Source organism: Hevea brasiliensis, chromosome 9, assembly GCF_030052815.1.
Source record: "Hevea brasiliensis isolate MT/VB/25A 57/8 chromosome 9, ASM3005281v1, whole genome shotgun sequence".
NCBI classification, from domain to species: domain Eukaryota; kingdom Viridiplantae; phylum Streptophyta; class Magnoliopsida; order Malpighiales; family Euphorbiaceae; genus Hevea; species Hevea brasiliensis.
The window spans coordinates 98,248,034-98,272,030 of NC_079501.1; the positions used below are offsets into that span (position 1 = coordinate 98,248,034).

General features: G+C 29.6%; 3 protein-coding genes across 4 annotated transcripts; 1 reads left to right on the forward strand and 2 right to left on the reverse strand.

Moving 5' to 3' along the window:
* The first annotated feature begins 482 nt into the window (after nucleotides 1-482).
* LOC110644816 (growth-regulating factor 8) lies at nucleotides 483-3,002 on the forward strand. The gene is made up of 4 exons (XM_021797768.2): nucleotides 483-1,208; nucleotides 1,339-1,509; nucleotides 1,630-2,017; nucleotides 2,120-3,002. The coding sequence occupies exons 1-4, from the start codon at nucleotides 869-871 to the stop codon at nucleotides 2,814-2,816; spliced, it is 1,596 nt and encodes a 531-aa protein (XP_021653460.2). The 5' UTR covers nucleotides 483-868; the 3' UTR covers nucleotides 2,817-3,002.
* Nucleotides 3,003-11,701: 8,699 nt separating this feature from the next.
* Nucleotides 11,702-14,252, reverse strand: LOC110664399 (protein IQ-DOMAIN 17). 2 transcript variants are annotated; one of them, XM_058154086.1, is made up of 5 exons: nucleotides 13,700-14,252; nucleotides 13,311-13,632; nucleotides 12,987-13,220; nucleotides 12,745-12,894; nucleotides 11,702-12,653 (listed from the first exon to the last, which is right to left on the reverse strand). In XM_058154086.1, the coding sequence occupies exons 1-5, from the start codon at nucleotides 13,753-13,755 to the stop codon at nucleotides 11,898-11,900; spliced, it is 1,518 nt and encodes a 505-aa protein (XP_058010069.1). In that variant the 5' UTR covers nucleotides 13,756-14,252; the 3' UTR covers nucleotides 11,702-11,897. The 2 variants fall into 2 exon arrangements, with proteins under 2 accessions (XP_058010069.1, XP_021679760.2); XM_021824068.2 differs by having other exon boundaries at nucleotides 13,311-13,601; nucleotides 13,700-14,247.
* A 1,224-nt stretch (nucleotides 14,253-15,476) lies between these two features.
* On the reverse strand, nucleotides 15,477-19,648 carry LOC110664398 (uncharacterized). The gene is made up of 3 exons (XM_058154087.1): nucleotides 19,481-19,648; nucleotides 16,910-17,015; nucleotides 15,477-15,951 (listed from the first exon to the last, which is right to left on the reverse strand). The coding sequence occupies exons 2-3, from the start codon at nucleotides 17,004-17,006 to the stop codon at nucleotides 15,731-15,733; spliced, it is 318 nt and encodes a 105-aa protein (XP_058010070.1). The 5' UTR covers nucleotides 17,007-17,015; nucleotides 19,481-19,648; the 3' UTR covers nucleotides 15,477-15,730.
* Nucleotides 19,649-23,997: the final 4,349 nt, after the last annotated feature.

Here is a 23,997-nt window from a genome sequence, read left to right on the forward strand (position 1 = left end):
TTTATAATAAAAAATATAAAATAATTTTCAAGAAATTAAATAAAAAAATATATATTAAGTAATAGTTTAATTTAAAAAACAAATGATTTATCAAAAATAAAATACACCAACTAGATAAAATATCTTTTAAATATAAAAATTAAATAATTAATTTTATTAAAATATATACACTAAATAATAATTCTCCCATCTTAAAATAAAAGAAGCTGCTGCTGCGAAGACTCATAAATAAGGATAATAGAAAGATAAACTTATAAATTTTCCATGAAGATAAGTTTAGAATAAAAAGATAAATATATTTATAGGTTTAGGGTGACAATTATTCTAGATATATATAACTCTTTCCAAAAAGTAAAAAAAAAAAATCCAAGGTGATGGGTTTAGTACAAGTGTGTTCAGCTTCACATGCACAAGAAAGCGATAGATGCCGCAATAATAATGAAAGAGAGGGTGGAAAGATAAGAGTTGCTTTTGATATTTTGTCTCGTACCAACTATGGTGAGAATGTTGGAAGCATGGAGGCAAAGCAATGCCTAGAATGGCTACAATGGCGGCAACCCATTCCTATATCTTAAAATCCCACATCAACCCCACACACTCCCCTGCCATACTCTCACCCACCAACTAGAGAGAGAGAGAGAGAGAGAGAGAGAACTTCTATTAGACACAGATATGGGTCGCAATAAGGTGGTCTGCTTCTTTAAGAAAAGTCCATAAGCATAAAAGCTTTAGGCTACGTCGCTTCTTCAGGATTCAAGAAAAAAGAGAAGGTGGTGAGGGTCCTGTAAGAGGCTTCTTTTTTCTTTTTTAGGTTCATTGTTTGTTTGATGGGAAAGTCAGTTTGCCAAGTTCAGAAAGTTTTTTCATTATGACTATAGATAGCTTTAGCGTTTTTGACAAGGCAGAGAGCAGTAGCAGTAGTGATTGTGTTGATTTGTGTGTGAAGCTTCAACATACTGAACCATTGCCTTTTAGGACTATGGTGGTTGATCAATATGATCACTACCGTCCGTTTCCATCATATGGGTTAGGTGGTGGTGATGGTCCCACAAGGTACAACAACAGGTGCATCTCTAATGATATATACGATGTTGTTGTTGCTGGTGGAGGCGGTGCTGCGGCTAATGGTGGTGCAGCAGATGGTTTAAGGACTCTGCAGCCTTTTGACATCTCTCCTGCTGAAACTATCACTGCCTTCAAATCCCCAGGTGAAAAAAACCTTTCTTTTTTCCTTCTCTTTACTTTCCTCAAGTCAGAAAACAGGCCAAGTTTGTTCTTAATGATAAAAGAAAAGGAAAGTGGACTGATTGGGATACTGTGGATGTGTGTAAATTGCAGGAGGAATTGCAGCAACTATGGGGTTTCCTTTTACAAATGCGCAGTGGAAAGAGCTTGAGAGACAAACTATGATATACAAGTACATGATGGCCTCTGTTCCTGTGCCTCCACATCTTCTCTTTCCCACTCCAAGAAATCTCAACTCAGACCCTGCTGCTCGCCACTCTTCTTGTAAATCAATAATGCTCTCTTTTTTGTTCTCTGTTGCTTAGTCTTTAGTCCATATGGGTAGTTGAGAACTCTCCAAAATTACCAACCTTTATGCCTAATTTGTTATACATGGGCATGCAGTGGGTACTGGTCTGAATCTCAAGTTCACAAATGGGGCAGATCTAGAACCAGGGAGGTGCAGGAGAACAGATGGGAAGAAATGGAGGTGCTCAAGAGATGTGGCTCGTGACCAGAAATACTGTGAGCGTCACATGCACAGAGGCCGTCCCCGTTCAAGAAAGCCTGTGGAACTCCAAGCCAACACCGATACTAACAACAACAATAAGAAGACTCGTTACAATCCTGCTGTTTCTGCAGAATCTCCAGTTCCTGCGGTTGCTTCTCAATTTGTAGGTACTAATTCACAGCCATACCTCCAGGCCCCTGTTTTTCCTGATAAACCCAGTGAAAAGGTTGCAAATTTTGACGCATCTCTGGCCTTTGCTGCAGCATTCAAGGAGGAACCCAGGTTTGTGTCCTTTTTTTTTTTTTTTGAAGGAAATGCCAAAACAAGATAAAAAGATATGGCTTTTTTTTTAATTTATTCTTTTAATTTTCTTGCACTTTGTAGGAGTTTGGAGTGGATGATAAAAGGAGAACCTGCCGATCAACAATGGCACCATATGATTAAGCAGACAGAAATTGGACTATCCAATGAAAGGTCCTTCAATAGCACCCCTATTCTCAATCCGGATTACCATGGAGGAGAGGCTTTGAACTTGAACTCCTTTGGAAATTTCAGCGCAGGAGAAGATCACCATAGCAATCAGTGTACTTTATTTCTCAACGAGACACCCAGGGGTTTCATTGATGCATGGTCTAATGGAGCATCAGATGACCAGAGTGGTGCAGCCTCTAGAAACACTGGTTCTGCTGTTTCCTCATATGGGAAACTTTCACAATCCTCCCTCTCTCTATCCATGGGAGGCATCAACATGGATGATGAAATGGATCAGATCCAAATGGGGTTAGGCCTAATAGAATCAGATCAAAATCGTGAATGTTGCACCAAATCGCTGGCCATGTCCCCTGCTTCTTGGACAGGGGCTACACCAGGTGGACCTCTAGCAGAAGTCATACAACTGAGCTCTGCAAACGCCACAGCTAGTCAGTCATCTCCAGTCGCTGAAAATGGAGATTCTGGTAGTCCACCAGCGACTGCTGTTTCTTCCCCATCTGGGTTTCCGCAGAAAACAGTTGCTTCATTTTCTGATAGCAGTAGCAATAGCAGCCCAACACTGGCGAGTACTGCAAGGGCCAAATCTTAGATTGGATTGCCGTGGTTGAATTAATTAGACAAATTGTAATATTCTGTTGAAGGATTTATGGATAGATTTCGTGGTTTTTTTCTCTAATTGGTTATTATGCGGTTGTTTAATGATTTTAACATCAATTTGGTCTGTGGCCTTGAAATTGTGTTCGTATGTTACATGATAATTCAGCCACTTGATGAATTTTATTTTATTTTATTATAAAATTAGATTAAAAATCACTTCTCTCTTAAATTTGGGTTAATTACAGCCAAATTTTGGTAAAATAATTTAATTTAGTTTAAATTCACTTAAAAGATTGAAAAATATTTAATATTTTATAATTTATTTTGATTTTTTTAAAAAAATTATAAATTAAATTTTTTTCTCTTTATTTTTTATGTCCTTTCTATTCGCTTTTTCTTTAAAAGAAATTATATATATATATATATATATATATATATATAATGAAACTTAATTAAAAATTAAAAAAATTATCATTAATTTATTTTTACCTTTTAAATCAATAAATTTAATAAATATTTAATAACTTCATCAATTAATATTTTTTAAAAAATACTTTAATTTTTTTTAAAAGGATTGGTAAAATTTATGAATTTCCTGGCAAAAATAATAAATAAATTTTAATTTAATTAATAATATCTAAAATTATTTTTTTTAATCTTTTAACTCCAATTTTAAACAATGATAATTATTTTGAAAGGGTCCAATTAAAATATGTAATTTATTAAAAATAATATATATAAAATAAATATAAGTTGATAAGAGAATTTATAATAAGAAGTTAATAAGATATTTTAAGTAAATTACAATGGTTATTATCATTTATTTTTTATTAATTAAAATTTAATTAATCATAATAATTTCTTTGTCAATACTTACAAATATATATTTTTCAATGTAATTCATCAAATAATCATGTAATAAATTATCTCTTATTCTATTTTGAAGTGAATTTTCATGTAATAATAAGAATAATGATCAATTTTACTCTGATAATTCAATTTTATAATTAGCAACATAAAAATATAAATTTAACATCAATTTTATTTTGTATATTAAAATATAAAACTAAGAAATAGATGGTTAATCTCCTATCACACGCTTTGGTGCATAAATATAGACTTTATTTTTTTTTTTTAAAAGAAGACTTTGTTTTCATAATTATACTTTTGTTTGATTATAATTATGACATATGTTGTATTTTTCTTCTGATTAAAAAAAATATAATTAAGAATGTAATTATAATGACAAGTAGTTAAGAACATTATTCCGGATAAAAACTTTTGTTTTCTCCTTATAAAATAAATAAAAAAATCAAATAATCCATAATTATCTATAATCCAGGAAATGGGTTATTTAGTCCACTAATCATACATTAGTAGTATAAAATAATACATATTAACTTATCAAAGTCTAGGACAAAAAAAAAAGTGATACTTTCATCTTAATTTACTAAAATTACTAATATATCCCTAGATAATTTAAAAATTTTAGGGCTCAATGCGTCCGGCCCTAACGTGGCTCCGCCTATGATTTTAAATGGAACTTGAATAGTAATGTGCATTAATCTTGGATTGGGCCTTGTTTCCCTCTCCCAAGGGGCCCAAACTAAATTACTCTAAACCATTTGCCATGTGTGATAGAGAGACGGAGATAGCCCATTGCTTTTTGAGAGAAGCATTAATCGAACCTCATCCTGAATGAAGTATTTAATTAAATTGAGGTTTAAATGGCGTTTAGTTTGAATATTTATTTTTAATTTTTGACATAAAATTTATTTTTTAATTTATAAGTCGATTGAAAAATAAGTAATTATAATTTAATAAAATTATTTAAATATTAATTTTAAATTTTAAGTATTTAGTTAAAATATATTTAAAAATAATTTAATTTATCGAAATGATAAAAAAATTATAATATAATGCTATAATTTTTAAAATAAGATAATATTAATATTTTTAAAAGTTATTAGGATAATATAACCTTTAATTTAGTCAAAGAATAATTTTAAAATAAATAGATAAAACCTTACTTATGACTTTTTATTTATTTTAAGTAATTTTTTTAATTTATAAATCAAATCAAATAATAATCTATTTGTGATAATTTTTTACTTATAAATAAATTTGATTAATTCATAAGTCAAATTAAATACCTTTCTAATATTTCGAATTATAATTAATTAATTATATAACGAGAGATAACTCTTTTTATTTCTCATTATAAAGATAATTAATTTTATAATGGATAAAGTAATTCAGATTATAATTTTTTTTTACAAAAATATTTTTAAGGTGAAAAAGAAAATAATTAGACAATCCTTAATCATCAGTACAAAATATAGACACAGTGTCAAAGTGGATATCAGAGTATTTAAGCACCCAACCGATACCATCGCAGGTTAAGTTTGTTGACAATGTTGTGCGCGTTATTCCTTTTGTGCTGATGCTTTGTGCCTCAGTGTAAATAGGATGGTAACCGGTTTGGTTTTTTTGGTATCTAATGTGATTAAATTATAATAGAGCAGATTTAGATTGTATATAATCAGATTTGAAATGAATTTAGATTTGAAAAATAATACTCATAACGAAATTCGATTGAGTTCAAGTTTTATATGTTTGATATTTTTACCCGAATTCATTTATATAAATATTTAATTAAATATAATATATATTTTTTATAATAATATTTGTATATTTGTATATTTTTTATTTTATATAAAATAAAATTTAAATATTTTATTGAATTATTAAATTTTTAAAATATAAAATATTAATTAAAATAATCTTTTATGTAAATTATTAATTAAAATATATAAAATTAAATGAGTTTAAATTTTTTTGGGTAATAATAATCGAGTTTAGGATGGATTCGGATAGTTAAGAGTAAATTTTAATTAGGTTTGAGATGGATTCGAATTTTGAAAATATTAATCAGGTTCGAATTTGACTAGAGTGGTTTTCGCTGGCATCTTTACCCGCTACAATCCTTGCATGTAACTCAAGCAAACTAGGGGTGAGCATTTGGTTCGAACCGAACTGAATCAAATTAAATTATAAAAACTAAATTTTAAATTTTAGAAACCGAACCGAACCGAAATAGATGAAAAATCGAACTGAATCGCTCTATTTTGGTTCGATTCAGTTTAAATAGATCGGTTTTGATTTTTGATTGATTTTTTAATTTAGACTTGATTTTCAAGTTATTTGGTCTAATTTTGACTTTGGTTTGAACCTAATAACCATTAATCAATAAAATTAAACAATTAATATATATATATATATATATATATATATATATATAAAATTCATAAATTTCCCATAAAAATAAATCAATTCAAAAATAGATTCGGTTCGATTTGAATATATAAATTACTATTCGATTCGGTTTGGTTTAACTAATTTTTTTCTCTTCAAAACCGAACCGAATTTAAATAACTGAAATTTTTATAATATAAAATCAAACTGAACCGATTAAATTTTAAAATCAAACCAATTAAACCGAATTAACTTGATTCAATTTGATTTTTCAGTTTGAACCAAATTCTGCTCAGCCCTAAAGCAAACCCCAAATCTTGGCAATTGATAGTTTTTTTTTTTTTCCTTTTTGTTTTGATTTTCTTTAATGGGATCTTCTTTGATTTGCAGACGTGGTGACGAGAATTATAACAGATTTTATATTAAAATATTTCTTGAAAAATATATTTTAAATGATGTTGAAAATTTTGTTTAATTATGTTTAAAGGTTTTTTTTTAACTAAATCTAACTTTAATAATAAATATATTTAAGAAAATATATTTTTTTAATATCAATTTTAACACGAATATCAAATAAACGTTAAATTATAATTGGATATATATTTCTTTTATGAAATGGAGATATAATTTTATTTTATTTTATTTTAATTAATATTTAAATTTAAGATTTTATAGTTTTTGAGATAAATTGTCTAAGCTTTGTTTAGCATTAAGGTTATGGATGAAAAAAATGATTTTAAAGTCTTATTCAGGAATACTTTTTATGGTAGTATTTAATATTTTGATCAGAGTCAAAATATTATATTTTTTATTTATACTCTTTTTATTTATACTGTTCGGTGATATAGTATTTATACTAATATTTAAAAGTTAAGGGAATAAATTATGAAAAGCTACCTCTTTTACCTTTCAGAGGTTAAAAGAGTATTTTTACTAGAGTCAATAAAATCATATTACTATTTTTACATTTAACAACTAATTAAATAGTTACTTTTGCTAAACACTTCTACTTTAATAGCTATACAAATAATTGACCATTAACAGATAATATCTAGCCACTAATAACTAGTAAAATATCATTTTAAGTTATTAAAATAATTAACAGTTACTAAAATAAATAATATTATCGAATAAGACTTTAAAAAAATAATATTTTAAATATTATTAATAAAATAATTTAAAAAATTATTTTATTATTTTAAATTTTTTATAATTATATAATTAAAAAATATTAAATTTAATTTTAAATAAAATTTTAATATTTTTTATTAATATATTTAAAAAAAATATAATTTGCTTAACATCAATGCCAAACAGGCATGAATTTGGTGAGTGTATATAAACCTTGATGCCAACTTGGCTATCACTTTAACATAGTTAAAAGCCAACACAAACCCACTTGGGGAGAATCTCTCAACTCTTACTTTATTAAAGTTTTGTCAATACCATAGCATGAGAAGAATAAAACATCATGATTGAGAAAATGAAACAACAATTCATTGAGCATGATATTTGATATGCTTCTTTCAGCTGAAAAGGCTTTGGAAAATGAATGAGAAAGGAAAGATTTAGGTGTAATGGGAATTCAAAGCATCATTACAAGTACACTAGAGATAAAGAGTACATCCTCTTGTAGGACATAGATGCTATTTTGTGATATATATTAAATTTAAAATTATAATATATAAATTATATAAATATAACACACTTAATAAAATTATAAAATGTGATTACATTATACAATTATAGAATTTTTGTACAAAATGTAAAAAAATTGAGCTAAAAAAGTGTGATTGGAGTATGTAATTATATAAAATTTAAATATGAATTATGTAATTGTAATATAAATTTATTGAATAATAATATAAACTAAAAATGTAATATAATATTGTAGTGTAAAATTATAAGTGACTATATATAATTATATTTTACAGAAATTATATATTATTATGGTGATTCTATATAGACATATTTATATATCTATATTAAAAATAACATTAAAAATAACTTTACAAGAATAAGCTACTTAATAAAATAAAAATGCTTTATTTTATCGTTATTTTTATATATTTATATAAAAAAATTAGTTTATTATATTAAACATTAATTTTTATTTAAATATTTTTAAATTTCAACAAATAAAATCTTATCTCATACTAAAAAAAATTATCTAAAATTTTTCTTACTACATCTATTAAATTTTTTTTTACTACATCTATTAAGAATTTTTAAATTCTTAAATTTATAATTTCAAGTATTATAAAACACTATTCATTAGACCATATATATCTAAAATTAATTATTTTTTAATAAAAATTCTATTGAATTAAAAAAAAAAACGAATTACTATAAGAACTCTAAGTTTTCCATTATTCTTAATAATTTAAACATCTTTTTATATTTAAAAATTATGTAAATATATATAAATAAATATTCACTAAAAATTTATTTATAAAACTTGAATATTTATTTTTTAAAAATATTTTTTATATTTAAAATTTAAAAATTTTAATAATACTTTAAAAATTATCATGCGGTATATATTTTTCTATTTATTTTCTTTCATTAGTATATATAAATTAATTTAAAAATAATATATTAGTCAATTTATTTTGAAATTTAAAATTGAATAATATACATTTTTATCTTTTATCAAATATAAAAGTATATAAATTATTATTAAAAATTAACAGTTAAAATAAAATTATAATTAATGAAAAAATTTATTATTAATCAAAATTTTAATATAATTTTTAAAATATAAAAATTGTATTATATTATTAAAATAAAATAATAACTAATCCACGCAACCCAAAAGCAAAAATGTCAAATTAATAAGAGATAACGCACATAAATTTAGTTATTAACAATTTAAAATAAAATAATTATCCCAAAATGAGTGGTTTTAATTGTGTATGTCTGTTTTAATTTTTGTGATGACACATGTCAATTTTTTATGGAGACAATAATCATTAGAAAATCTTCCAAGGGAAAGCCCCATTTCCAATGGATACGAATGTCTCCTGTCAAATTATATATGTGGGACTCATCTTTTTATCTTCTTTCTAGTGTAGAGGTATTTTCTTTAGCAAGATTAAAAGTGGGTAGTTGAATTTGAATTCATCAAATGAGAATTATATTCTCAATCACTAAATAAATCAACCTAGATCATTTTAATGTGAAAATGTGTTTTTTTTTTTTAAATAATATCATATCATAATTTTCTCCTAATAAAAAAAATTAGCATAGACAAATGAAATTTCTATTTAGAGGTGATATAAACCAATAAGAATAATTTTTTGAACTTGTCCTTTTTCATTTCTATAAAATAAATTTTACGAAGAAATATATGTCGCACTATTAATTTTCACTGATAAAAAATTATTATCTATACTTGAAAAAAAGAGTACCGTGAAAAACTTATTAAATATTAAAAAAAAAAGGGACAGCCCCACTAAGGATCGATAAGACTCCAGCATTGAGAGAGTAAGACTCGATATAAGAGAGAGAACTTCATATCTATTCCCAACAGACATAAAATTTAACAGATAAACTCATATCTATTTTAAGGGGAAATAAATTTGAGAATTTATTTAAAAAAATTAAAAATCAATTTAAGTGTAATCACTAGTGAAAAATTTATCGGTAATTGTCTAAAGGGAAAATCTAAAAAAAAGGAGGAATATATATATATATATAGAAAGTATGCATGTGAACATGTATATCAGAAATAGGCAAAATGTATATTTTAGGTATTAAAATTTCTTAGTTTTTTTTTATTATTATCTATAGATAGATTAAATATTATAAATTTTTTCTCTAAAATTTTATTACATTTTAAATTGAATCCTCAAATTTGTATTTTTATAATCACATCTTTTTCTTAACAGAATTAATAAAATAATTTAAATTAAATTTAATACAATTGAAAGTAAATAAAAAAATAAAAATAAAACTAGTCTCTTTTCCCCTCCCTGTATCCTTTTCATCTCCAGCTTCCTCCTTTTGAAAACAAAGATTTCTCATTACATATTGCTCTCAATGGCATCCAATTACTCAGCCTTGAGCTTGCAACAAAACTTCCATGTCCAATAACTGGCAAATTACCAGGGGTGACACTGGAAAATTAAATTGTTAAAAGGGGGTGAAAATTGATGAGCTCGTAAAGAGAGAGAAGAAGACTCAACTATAACTAGCGTCTAGGAGTCAAAATGAAATTAAATTAATTTATGCGGACTAAAATAAAAAAATGATGTTGAAAACAGGAAAAAAAAATACATGTGACAGCAAGGTGTTACCATGAGTAGTGACCGACTTGATATCTGACACATTTCACTTTAACGTTTGGCGTGAAGTTGATAAAGTGAAAACAAAAAAAATTACTCATCTGGCGTGTGTTGATAAAGTGAACATAGAAAAAAAAAAATGTTACCTGGCAACAAGGCGCTACTGTAGGTAGCGATCAAGCGCCTAATAATCTCGTCTCACATGAAATTTCAGAAGTGAAAATAGAAAAAAAAAATTAAAAACCTGTAGCAAGGGAATATGTCAGCTTGCCTTGGTTGCTATCATTAGTGGTGCCTTGCTACAGGTTTTTTTATTTTATTTTTTTCTGTTTTCACTCATGAAATTTATGTGGGATGAGGCTGTGAGGTGCTTGGTTGCTACTTATAGTAGTGCCTAGCTGCTATGTAACTTTTTTATTATTTTTTTTTATTTTCACTTTATCATCTCACACCAGACCAGTAATTTTTTTTTTAATTTTCACTTTATTAGTTTCACACCAAATTATAAAGTGAAATGTGTCAAATGTCAAGTCGATCGCTACTTATTATAGTATCTTGCTGCCACATACTTTTTTTTTCTTGTTTTTAATATCATTTTTTCTATTTCAGTTCATATAAATTAATTTAATTTCATTTTGACTCCTAGACGCTAATCATAATTAAGTCTCTCTCTATGCCAACTCATTAATTTTCAACCATTTTAATAAATAATTTATATTCCACCCTCTTTTAGTAATTTAATTTTTCAGTATCACCCTTTGCTAATTTGCCCTCATAACACTTCCTGCGATTAATGTTTTATATCGCTAGAATCATTCCATTTAAATTGAGTGCAACATGAATATAATGTTATTTTTATTGTTAATATGTCAGTTGGGATCTGAGCCGATTCCCTCCAATTGTCAGTTGGGAATTTTAGAAAAATCAGAAAATACCTGCACACTAAAAGCTGAGTCAATTAATCCAACTTAGCAAAAAAAATTATAATTAATTAAACAGAGGAATTCATTTTAAGACATGTTGCATTCAACCCAATAATTAATAATTTACTTTATTTCATAATTTTAAGCTCTTGGAGGACTAAGATGGTGGAGAAAGCAATCACAAATCAAGACAGAAAAATATACAAGACTCGCATATAAAATAGAAGGTATGCTGGAGATGAAGTTTATCTGTATTTACTGTGAATTAATAAAATTAATTTTATAATATTATTTTTTAATTAATTTCTATAGTTAATATAAAGTTGTAGAAATGTAAAATGATATTAAAGAATTTTTATGGTGATATTTTTTTTAGTTTTTTGATGAGGTTATTTGGATGAACTTTGTGAAAATAATCATAAAAATTTATATCTTCATATAGCAAATTTCTCTTCACATTGTGACTCTTTCATCTACCTTCACCTTCACTTGTAAATCTACACATCCTCAATATGGTCATCAAGCTTGCTATATCCTCATAGTTAGCCATGCATGCAAATCTGTTTCATTCATCACTTGTTTGGGTATCTGCTGCTAGCTTGGATTTAATTATCTTAACCATCTGCTAAGATCATTGGTTGAAGGAGGAGATACCTCATCTCCAATGCTATCTGTGCAGCAAGAAGACATGTTACACCTCTGCTCCATTCCAAGATAGGCTTCATGAACATTGCCTCTGTAGCTTGGACTCCTTATGCTATAACCCACAACATTATTGCTTGTCACAGGATCAGGAACTGGGAAAGAAAGGCGTTTTTTGGCTGCTGAAGCTGAACCCACCTTTTCTCTCTCTGGGGTTGACGGCCTCTGCCTTGGTGCACTTTGTGACCGGAAACGAGCCTTGGCTGAAGCAGTGGCAGCCATGTAGCTAGGCACTGAAGTAGCTATAGCATTTGGAGTACTTGCACCTTTGTGATCCTGCTGGTTCCCGTCTTCTCTTAGGCAGCGAGGGCTAGCTGAATGAACTTGGAGTAGTGTTCTTGCTTTGGATGGGGATGGTGTTAATGGTGGTTGAAGTGGGAAATTGCTGTGTACTCTAGAGAGAGGAGAAGCAACAGAATATGAACTTGGCCTTTGTTGTTGGTAGTGATGATATTCATGATGGGATTTACGAGTGTTTGGGGTTGAGAAAGTGTAAGGTTGAGAGGTGTCCACTTCAACAGTTTTAATGGGGTCTCTCTGATCATTTAAACCTCTGATCCCTTTGTTCTCTAATTGCTTCCTCGTTGTCCACCGATCATTCCATCTGCGTTTCTCTTCCAGTTCTCCTTCACTTGCATATGTGTCCCTACTGGGTCTCCATATCTGTAAGCAAAATCATGCAGTGCAGCAAATTAAAGAATGTTGCATTATGTATAGAGCAGATGAAATGAGGAGGAAATGAAGAGGTCAAAACCTGGCGAGAGAAAGCATGAGCAAGGGCCTTCTCACGTTTCAAGGCAGCTTGCTTTGTTTCTTGCAACATTACTTGGATCTCCTCCAGCGACTGTGGATGTTGATCATCCCAATTGACCCATTCATCAGCAGTGCTGCTTTCATCCCTTGACTGCATTAATTTTAAATGTTACAAAATCCATTTAACAAAACACATATAAAAACTCATGGCCTTATCATATATTCCTGCAAGAAATTCCTTACAATGGACTTCCTATCAGCAAGATGAGACCCCCACAAGCTGTTTGCATCACTTGAGATGGAATTTGTGCTTCCTTCATAAGAAACTCTCTTGCGTTGATCTCGAACCCGTGCTTGAACCCTCATCAGAGCCTGCATGCAGTGAAGAGTCATCTTTGCTCGCTTTCTAACATTGTGGCCTCTCACTAAGGCTTGCAGCTTTACCAGTCCCTTAAGCGCCCGAAGAGCTCTCCTTGCCTATAAATCACACACCAACAACTAGTTAAACAGCCCATTAACATTTAATGAATAATTAATACATTCTTTACTCTCTCAATAATTAATTACCAGATATCCTCTGAAAGCTGTCTGTATAGCAATGGCAGCAAAGTGTTGCTTCATGAAAAGGGAAGGCCTGGCGAGTCTAACCACTTCCACAGCTGCTTGGGCTGTTGCAACTGCTGCCTGAGCAGCTGCTGTTGTGGCCATGGCCATTGCAAGTGCTTGTCTTTGCTTAACATCAGCTGCTTCACTAATAGCAGTAGCAGTAGTTAAGCTCTTTTCTGCAGAATGTTGTATAACTGTTGTTTCATGAGCTGAAGAAGGTTTCCTGAAAATCCATCTTCTTTTACCTCTCTTCTGCTCGGACCCAGAAACAGTAAAGTTGCTACTGGTCAAATGTTACAAGGAATTAAATTAAAAACAACAACAAAAAGATACACAAAATAATTTTTCACCTTCTCTTCATCTTCTTGTTCTCGATCTTCCCTCCTTCTGCAGCTTTTCTTCTCATTATCCTTAGTAGGAGACCTGAAAGCCCTTTTAACAGCAGCCAACCAAGAGCTTCCTCCAACCTTCCCCATGAAAATATGCAGCAAGGAAAGCAAATAGACTTAAACTAAAAAGTAGCAAACCCAAGTCTTAAAACAATGAATGATACCATCTAATTCATTGCAGCTTCTCAGATAAAAAAGAGCAGTTGGTAGCTTTAAATACAAAATGGACAGAGACAGAGATATAAATGAAGAAAAAGAAAAGAGAAGAAAAGAAAATAACGTATCCTGCTAGTGAGTAGAGGTAGTCCGTGCATTTGGGAACAGCCTCAGACACTCTGTGCTATGCCTTTGTATAATGTATGTATGTATGTATATAAGATTAATATATGTTGAGCATATAATTAATAATGGTAAAAGAAATGGTGTATTGTAGTGGCATGGGAGGACAGTAATAGAGTTTTAGTGTCAGACGGTTGGAGACAACATCAAAGTGTGCGTAACCTCGAGAGTGCTGAAAGCTGGAGATGGAAAGAGAGAGGACTGAGGAGGGAGAGAATACTGCTTTGATTCTTTGCTTTGCACTTTTTTTTTTTCCGCTTTGCTATGCTTTTTCTTGCTTTTCATGTTTCTGTCAAAAAAAAAAAAAATGACCAACTCTCATGCCTTCACGTGTTGAGAGAACAACGCTAATCCAGACATTAATCCTTTATTTTTTTTATTAATTAAGATTTAATAAGTGGAGAAATAATTAAATGAAAGGTGTTACTCTTTATTTTTACTGTAAAGATAATTAATCTCAAAATAAATACCTTATCACGGTTTGATTCAAATATAAAATCAAATCAATTTAATTAAAAATTGGGATTAATTAATATCAAATTATTTTTTTTAACTAGAATTGGCTGATCTATTTTAGTTTAATTTCGAATTAAAACTAACATTTCAAACAAGAAAAAAAATTTAATGATTAAGTCAAAATTAGAATAAATTGAAATTGGACCGAAATCAATACCGAAACCCTGCAGTCCTATCTAAGAGCTATGGTTTTAATTTAAGAACTGAAACTAAAGATTCTGATCTGAAATTGAACCGGCCGAATAGATGGGGCACTCTAGGCATAAAACACAATGAACAACATTGGGCACGGTGTGGAAATTTTGGGAACTTGAAGGAACACCGACCCTAGTTTATGGCATGTAACCTTAGCCGTAGCTATAGGACTTTGTTTGTTGTTGAAAGTTACTGATTGTCCCATTCTGTAGACCAGTCAAGAGGTTAAAAAAAAAAAATTCACCCTCTTTTGCGTACTGAGGTGGCAATGTTTTGGCTTGCTTGGAAGGTAGTGGTTTAATGACATTTGATGAGTTTCTGAAAATTGCTTTGGATTCTCTGAGTTCCCACAGGAGAGAGTCTGTGGATCATAAAATTACTTGTGCTTCATTTATGACTGGGCTGCCTTGGTCCCATCTTTTTTCAAGAAAAGTGACACTTCATTGTAGCTAAAAATTCTTGGTTATAACTCCATGGATGCTCCAGTTTAAAGGTCACAACAATGACAATTCTTAGTAGCTTCCGCTAAAATAATCTAAATGGCAACCAGTTCTTGATCTAGTGGCAAGTTAACTGAGATTAAAGTTTCGAAAATCAAGAGATTTTAGGTTCTAATTCGATAAATGTTGAGTATATATATATATATATATATTTGACCATAAGATAAAATTGCAATGTACCACACACATGCTGCCACAACAATGTCATCATGCAGAACTCATAATTACAAATAATTCATCCTTGAAATGCTGATCTTTCAGGTAATAATTGCTACATCATGTGAAATGGGATAAAAAAAAAACAGCGAACAGGCCAAAATATAACGTACAATAAACAGTGGGAAGTCACGTCCCACGAAAAATCTTGCACTGTCATCAAAGCCCAGCCTCAACTTCAATGAGGTCTGTTCATCCCAGGTGCTGAAATTGTGGCTTGCCCAGCCTACTCTTCTTTCTTCAGAGATTGTGAAGAATCCTCTGCTTTACCTGTAAGCTGACTAACACTAGCTTTGGCCTCAGAAACAAATTTTGCATCTGGCTCATGCTTATCTGAAGGTTCCTTCATTGCCATATAAATGTAGAATGCAATAACTATGTTGACTGATATAACAGCAACAAACCCACTCAGCAGTGTCAAGGAATGGGGAGATAAATGGCTTACACCTGTATCAAATGAATAAAACTTGTTCAAGTAATTTGATTACAGTAACTAAACTGACAAACCGAGTTTGAGGTACTTGGCTTCTTTCCCATTTCTTAAAAACAGAAGTTGCAACATTTCCTATAATGAAGAACTGTTTGCCAAATGAGAGAAGGAATAATTCACATCTAGACACCTTTCTGAATGTTGTGTTTGCAGGAATTTCTTGTTTCAGAAATGCACGGATAATAATTTTCTCAAGTACTGTAAATGATATACAGCATGTCAACAAAGAATTCTCATCAAAAGCACGAGAATGATTCACGAGATTAGGACTTTGGTATTTAATCTTCCACACAAATGTCTTTCAAATCATTTCTGTTTAGCATTTGTCAATTGAACCCATAAAAGATGTTGGACCAAATTCTTTCTGAAGTTGCATGTACTCCCTAATTACAAAAACTCCTAGCCTTAGAGTCAGATTTACAATAAACTCAAAATGCAGAAGATATAGTGTGGATCTGACAACCCAACCCATGAAACCAAATCTCCCACCTAAAGTAAATGAAAAGATGCGTTTGCGCTCCAAAATATCAAAATTGAGGGCTTGAAATATTTCACACAAGGAAAACATTCTCTAACATTGATTCTTTTCCTCTGTAAGCATTTGTTAATCACCAAACCAAGATAGTAGAATACTTACATTAAAGACCACAGAGATGATAGTTATAGAAGGCAAATAAAACGAACATTTTCATTGTCCAAAATATTTGTAGCAGTACATATGTCACTTTTGTGGAAATAGTGAGAATCCGAAGTTAAAAACTATAAATATGGTGCTCAAATACGAGAACCGGATGTAGCTTGCATTAACAACTTACATCGATTATATCAATTGTCTTAAAAATATTCATTTGATACATAAATTATCATGAAAAAAAAATAATATATCCCGAATAAAAAAAGATTAGACAATCTTACCAGGGATCAAGTCATGGTTAAAACCATACAGGATGATAATAGGAGCCATCCACATAAACATTGAAGCAATGAAGAACTTCTTTATCACTCCCGCCATTGCCAACTCCTTTAAGAGAGAAAGGATATGGAAAGATTATATTAGATAGAAGTAAAAGGAGATTTTTGTTAAGTAACAATTTATCAACCTAGAATGTGCACATTAGGGTGCATTTTGTGGTAGACTAACTTCTAGATTTTTCAGAAACTTTTCCAAGAAAATAGAAAATCATTAGAAAAATATCTTACTAAATGTGAAATTTTATTTCTTAAAAACCTGAAGTTCTTATTTCCTACTATTACATAGACTTTAGCATTATAATTTTAGTATCATTATTTTTCACTTTGTCACGAAAAAGCTACATCTTCATTCTTTAGAGTTTAATGATGGATTAGTTAGATTAATGTGATTCTAGTTGTCATAATACAAGATTGAATGTATCCCTAGCTAGCTCCTTGCGCACAATGGGGTGAAAAAGAAAGGAACGATGCAGAAAAAATGTTATCATTGATCCTTTAGCCTCCAGGATAGGTTTAAGGGACAGCCCCAAAACAAGACTCGGTTTCAAGAGATTGAAATTGAATCTGAAATAGTTGGCACCCACATTTCCTAGCTTAATTCCATGAAAGCTACTTGCAAATTGAAAAATTACAATTGTCGAATGAACATTCAACATTTTCTCCCATTGTCCAGTTTTCTGATATTGATAAATATTAGCTAGTTCAACAATTCTAAGACAAACCAGAAATAGGATGCAAGTAAAAAATGCTATCATGCAAGACAATATGCAAATAATAGATATCACAGCTTACAAAAGACGAAGCATTCAAAGCAACAGCAGAATGATTTTTAATAACAACCATCCTAAGTTAGATGCATAACCAAAAGAGGGATTGTTATCTCATAATAAGGAATTAAGGATGTGTATTGAGTAGGATCAGTTATGCACGAGTCTCTTTATAAATAGCAATCTTTTTAGTAGGAAAGAAAATCAATGAAGTTCACAAATGATGCATTGCCTTGCAATAAACTTGATAAAATAGGATCCCCTATTCCATCTGTGGGGTAAATGAGCTTTTAATGATAATAAGTATCAATAATATATTAAAATGGGCTGAGTTGGTAAGTTACCATGGCTGTCACTAAATTTATATTTCCATAAGGTATGGCTCACATTAAGTTTTATTCTTATAAGGCATTAGTTTACAGTATTCTTTCTTTTCTTTTTTTTGTTAATCTAAGAACTATGCCGTAATTTTTGTCAATAACTATTAAAAATTGTTAAATTTGGAGAGAGTGTTAATCAAATTACAATTTAATTCATTTTAATTCGGGCTTATATAAGTGATTAAATTATTTTACACATCAAAATGACTAGCCAAGTCAATGTTGTAATCTAACCACTTATATTTACCCTTTTATGTTTATATTTTTCTAATGTGGGATTTATAATCTCAACACTCCCCCTCAAGTGCAACAGAATCCAGTCCGAGCTCTGATATCCCACATTGGTTTGGGATAGGGGTAATGTGCCCCTTATATAGCCTTAGGCACTCCTCCCCCCTTAAGCTAGCTTTTAGGGGTGAGTTAGGTCTGACTTATTTTCTTAAGAAAAAATAAAATGAGAAGCATCAACTATAACCACCCAAGTAAAAAAAAAATTGCAAAATCTAATATTATAAATGGCTTTACTCTTAGTTTCAAGCAAAGTCCCTTGACACTGATAATAACTCAAATTTGGTGCCATGAAACCAGATTTTCACAGCAAATGGAATTTAAATTAACCTAGAAGCCAAAAGTAATCTCAATTAACCTAAGAAATTTCATAGTGATTCAAATTCCAAACAAGTAGAGAAAATTAAAAAGAACCATATTTAACCTAAGCCGACAAAAACCGATATCTCCTTAATTGCCTTCTCAGCAACCACCAATATAGATACAGCCAATTATTTCATGTAGTGTATAGCTTGCATTGCATTTCATTTCATTCAATATAGATAGAGCTAATTACCATTGTTTTTAAAACCAGATCAAAGATAAAACCCATCTGGATCAGCAGTATGAGAAATCCCAGTTCAAAAAAAAAAAATCATCTAGAACATATAAAATGAGAAATCACACTTGAAACTCAGCTCTACAAAACTATTTGCCTTCAGAAAGTTAAACCAACAATAAAGAGACAGAGGAGGAATCGACAATCACGATTTCAATAACATGCAATCAACAAAGACAAGGAAACTGTTTACCTTCAACCGCCGGAGCTCAAATTGTAAATAGTGGCACAGAATTTCATGTCTTAAAGCATACTCATATATAGATAGAGAAATCGTAAAGGAAATTCGGGAAAAGGTGGAGAACTTGCTCCATCAGAACATAAACTAAGATCATCCAAACGGCAATGGGCAATCTCAGAACCATTGAATTAAAAAAAAAAAAAAAAAAACTGATGAAGTGAAAAGCGAGAAGGGAAGTAATCAAATAATAATAATAATAATAATAATAATAATAATAATAATAATAATAATAAGACAAACCTAAAATCAATGCCTCTGTTGTTCGAGAGCATGCCCTTATCGAAGCTGTAAAACGGGATAGGCCGCGATTGGAAAGCAATTAGGTTTTTGAAACAGAAGTGATAACCTAGCGAGAGAGAGAGAGAGACAAAAAGAGCGCACTTGCCCTTTGAGAATATTATAAAATACTTAACAGTGCTTCTTTAAAAAGTAGGCCATTTTTGTAATTTAAAGAATAAATTTTATATAATTATAAAAAATATATATATACACTTAATATACATGATGATTTCTCTTAATTTTAAATGTAGAATGAAATGAAAATAAATTAAATTAAATAAAAAAATAAAATATTTTTATTATATTATATAATTATTTTAATAATGAAATAAATAAAAAATAAATTTATATAAAATTTTTATTATGCAATTTTTTATAAGATTGTTATATATATATAATTTAAATAAAATAAAAATATTGATAAAATTATAAAAAATTAATATTATAAATATACCCTAACACAATATAAATAATACAAAAATGCATAATAATGATATAATAATAAAAATAATCTTTAAATTTTATTTATTTATTTTGTAAAATAATTAAATAATATAATAAAAATTATTTATATTACTTTTTTATATTTTATTTATACTCTTTTAAAATAAACACAATAAAAAACTAAAATTGTTATATAAATTATATTTAATTGTTAATTTAAAAAAATACCTTATAAAACACCTAAAGGAAAATGAAAATGGTGGTTGAGAGTGAGATGGGGTGTATGATAATCTTAAAAAAAAAGTTTATATTAACAAAAGAAATTATAGGAACAGAGTTGTAGTTCTATAATTATAATGCGGTTTGCATCATTAAATTTAAAAGTAATATATATATAAAATAAAAATTTTCTTTAATTTAATATTTAAAAATATAAAAATAATAAAAAAAGAACGATGTGATGATAGTAACTATGACGATCTTAAATTTAAAGTGTTTGAGATTTGAGTAGTCTTTGTTGAAAAAATAATATATTATTTGTTAGTTTATAAATTTTGTTATGATTTAATTTTTTAAATTAAATCGATTGATTGTTATTTTTATAAAAAAATAAAAATACGTAAAATAGGGATAATTTTAAAATTAAAATGTTTTAAATTTAAATTCTATGCAAATTACACTCATATAACTCAACTCAACTTAATTCAACTAAATTTTTATCTCAAAAATTTATTAGGGTCGACTATATGAATTCTCTTTCTCCACTATAAATGATTTTAGGTTAAATTTTCAGAAATATTTAATGCTTCTAGGTCATGTTGTACTACTCTCTTTCAAGTTAATTTAGTTCTACCATTCTTTTCTTTTTATCCTCTAATCCAATGTGCTCTACTTGTCTAACTGGAGCCTCCGTATGTTTACGCTTCATATAACCAAACCACCTTAATTTCCCTTCTCTCAACTTATCCTCAATTGGCACCACTCCTACCTTTTCTCTAATACTCTTATTATGGATTTTATCTAGTCTAGTATGACCATTTATTCATCTTAATATTCTCATCTCCGCAATTCTTATCTTAGACACATACGCTTCATATAACCAAACCACCTTAATCTCCCTTCTCTCAACTTATCCTTAATTGGCACTACTTCTACTTTTTCTCTAATACTCTCATTACGGACTTTATCTAGTCTAGTATGGCCACTCATCAATCTTAACATTCTCATTTTCACAATTCTTATCTCAGACACATACGACTCCTTCATTGTCCAACACTCACTACTATATAACATGACCAGACATATGACTGTACGGTAAAATTTTTCTTTTAACTTATTAGAAATCTTGGGATCACATAAAACTCCCGTGGCACATCTCCACTTCAACCGAGATATTTAAAGTGATTACTTTGGGGTAATACCACTCCATTCAAACTAACTCATTTCCTCTCACCAGTTCGACTTTCACTAAACTTGCAATGCATATATAGAAGAAAATAAAAAAAAAATAATAAATTATTTATCAATTGATAAATTCTATTATATGTTAATCTCTTTAAATAATTGAATAAACAATTTGACAAAAGCGAAAAAAAAAACAGTATAATCTTAAAATTAAAATATTTAGAATTTAAATTGTATACAAAGTGTTTATGTGTTCTTGACTCATTAAAATTTCATTATGGCTTAATCTCTTAAATATAATCTATCAGGTTGGCATTTTTGAGATTTTTCTTATTTAAACTCAGTTTATCATAAATCCAATACATAAGATATATAGTGTGATTGTCACGATCCGATCCCACGGGCTGAACTGGCACTAAGACTTGAGACAACATAAAGCCCTCGAGACCCAACATGCAAACAAAATAAAATAAAATATTATAAATTTATTTGAGTCAATCTAACCCAATAACTATAAAAAATCTACTATTAGGGAAGTCTAACTCAACCTTGATAGACAGAATGTACAAACCATTTAATATTATTAAATTTTTATTAATTAATATAATATATTCATAAACTAATTTTCAGAGTAGAGTTTTAATAGTTAAACAAATAGATAAATAAATAAACACAATAAAAACTATTAAACTAAGAAGCACCACAACCTGCGGAGGAAAATATAGGTTAGACTCGAAAAATAAACTTGCTTCTCCTGTAACCTGTAACACCCCTAAGTTTTAAATAATTATTTTATATGTAAATATTAATATTTTATTGTATTAAAATTATGAAAATTTATTTGAAATTTTTTAGATTTTAAAAATTGGGTTCGATTTCCTTAAGATAATAAATTTCATTAATTTTTATAAATTAATTTAAAGACCACGTGGCAAAAATAAAAATATATTTGGACTCCAAAAATTTTTCTGAGTTTTTTGAAATTTTTTCAAAATTTTTAGACCTCATTTTTTGTCCCATGACAAAGTAAAAATTCAATTTCGGGCATCCTGAATCGAACTGGACCGAATCGGACCGATTCTCTTCTTTTTCTTCCTCCTTCTCTCTCCCAACACCCCCTCTTCCTCTCTCTATTTCTCTCTTCTCCTCCCCCCCTCCTTGCTGGCCGCCACCTGCCCTCCCTTCCCCAACTTGCCAGCCGCCATTATAGTGGCCAGAAAACACGCTCAAAGGACCCTCCAAGCGCCGCGCGACTCTTGATCTTTCTGGCGTGATTTCAGTCGATCTGGCCACTAATCGGAATGGGTCTTGTCCCAAAACTCATCTACACCTCAAAAGCTTTCCATAGATACTAAAAACCCAAATTTTCATCTAGTGATTTGTCTAATTTTTGCTCAAAAAGTTTTACCCTATTTCAATTTTTGGGCTAAATTTCTCTCAAACCGGGAACTCCACAAAAATTCTGAGAGTACCGGCGTGCTCTAGTCGACAAGAGCTTCACAACCATATAAATTTCAAAATTTTTCGACACCAAAATTTTGATGGGTCCCTTGAACTTCGTAGTATTTTTTTGAGCTCCAAATGAGCTTATTTAATTTTGTAACAATTTTATTCTAACCCCTGGTATTGTGGGCTTTGTGTAAGTACTTTCATTTTATGGAAATTTGACAGTCACTTAGGTCTATAATTTTTTACCAAACAAACGGCCTATTAGAATAACTTCAGAATCGGATCAAAATTATAGTCTACCCCTCCATTTTTAGACACTTTGGACACGTTTCAAACATCAGAATTGGCATAGGTAAACCCGAACCCTAAGTTTCTTCAATTACCTAGTGCAAATTTAGAATAAAAATCTATAAAATATTCGTGAGTAGCTAGAAAATTATAAATCCTTTTGCATTAGCTTCATAATATTGTTAAGGATCGTAGAGAAAAATTTTAGAAATTTTAGAGCTCGTTTAAATGATTTATGATAAAATGATAATTGTAAGGACTAAAATGTAATTTTTCAAAATTATGAGTATTGACTGTTTGGAGGGCCCAGGAGGGGCCATATGATGATGTTGAGATGTGGATGTGGGATTTATGTATTAGAAGTGTTATCTGGATCATTTTGCAGGTTGGGTAGGTTTTAGGTATAGGAAAAACTTTGTCGGATTTTCAATAAAACTTAGGATTTATTCCTTGATTCTTTAAAGTTTTATTTTAAGTAAATATTGATAAAATTTTTGATATAATATTTAGGTGAGTTGTGTCAGTCTTCTTCCTCCACCCAGCCGCCGCAGTAATTTTTGGAATACTATGAGTAGAGATTGATTTTATTTATAATTTTAATATTATTATATTCAAAGCATGTTCATGCATCACTTATATATGTATGTAGTAAATATTAGGCACGCTTTATATTACATTTGTTCTTGATGATATTACCGTGATTGTTATTTTATGGCGATCTAGAACTGTGTGTGTGAGTGGGTGTGTATCTGGTGTGTATATGAATATGGGTAGGACGGGTAGATGCAACTGGAGCTTGACTCCCTGGGACCCAATCCTTATTATGGATAAGTCGGGGTAGGCACGACTTTGAGTTGATTTCGCTGGCCCCTGCGTTTGGATATTAACAGAAA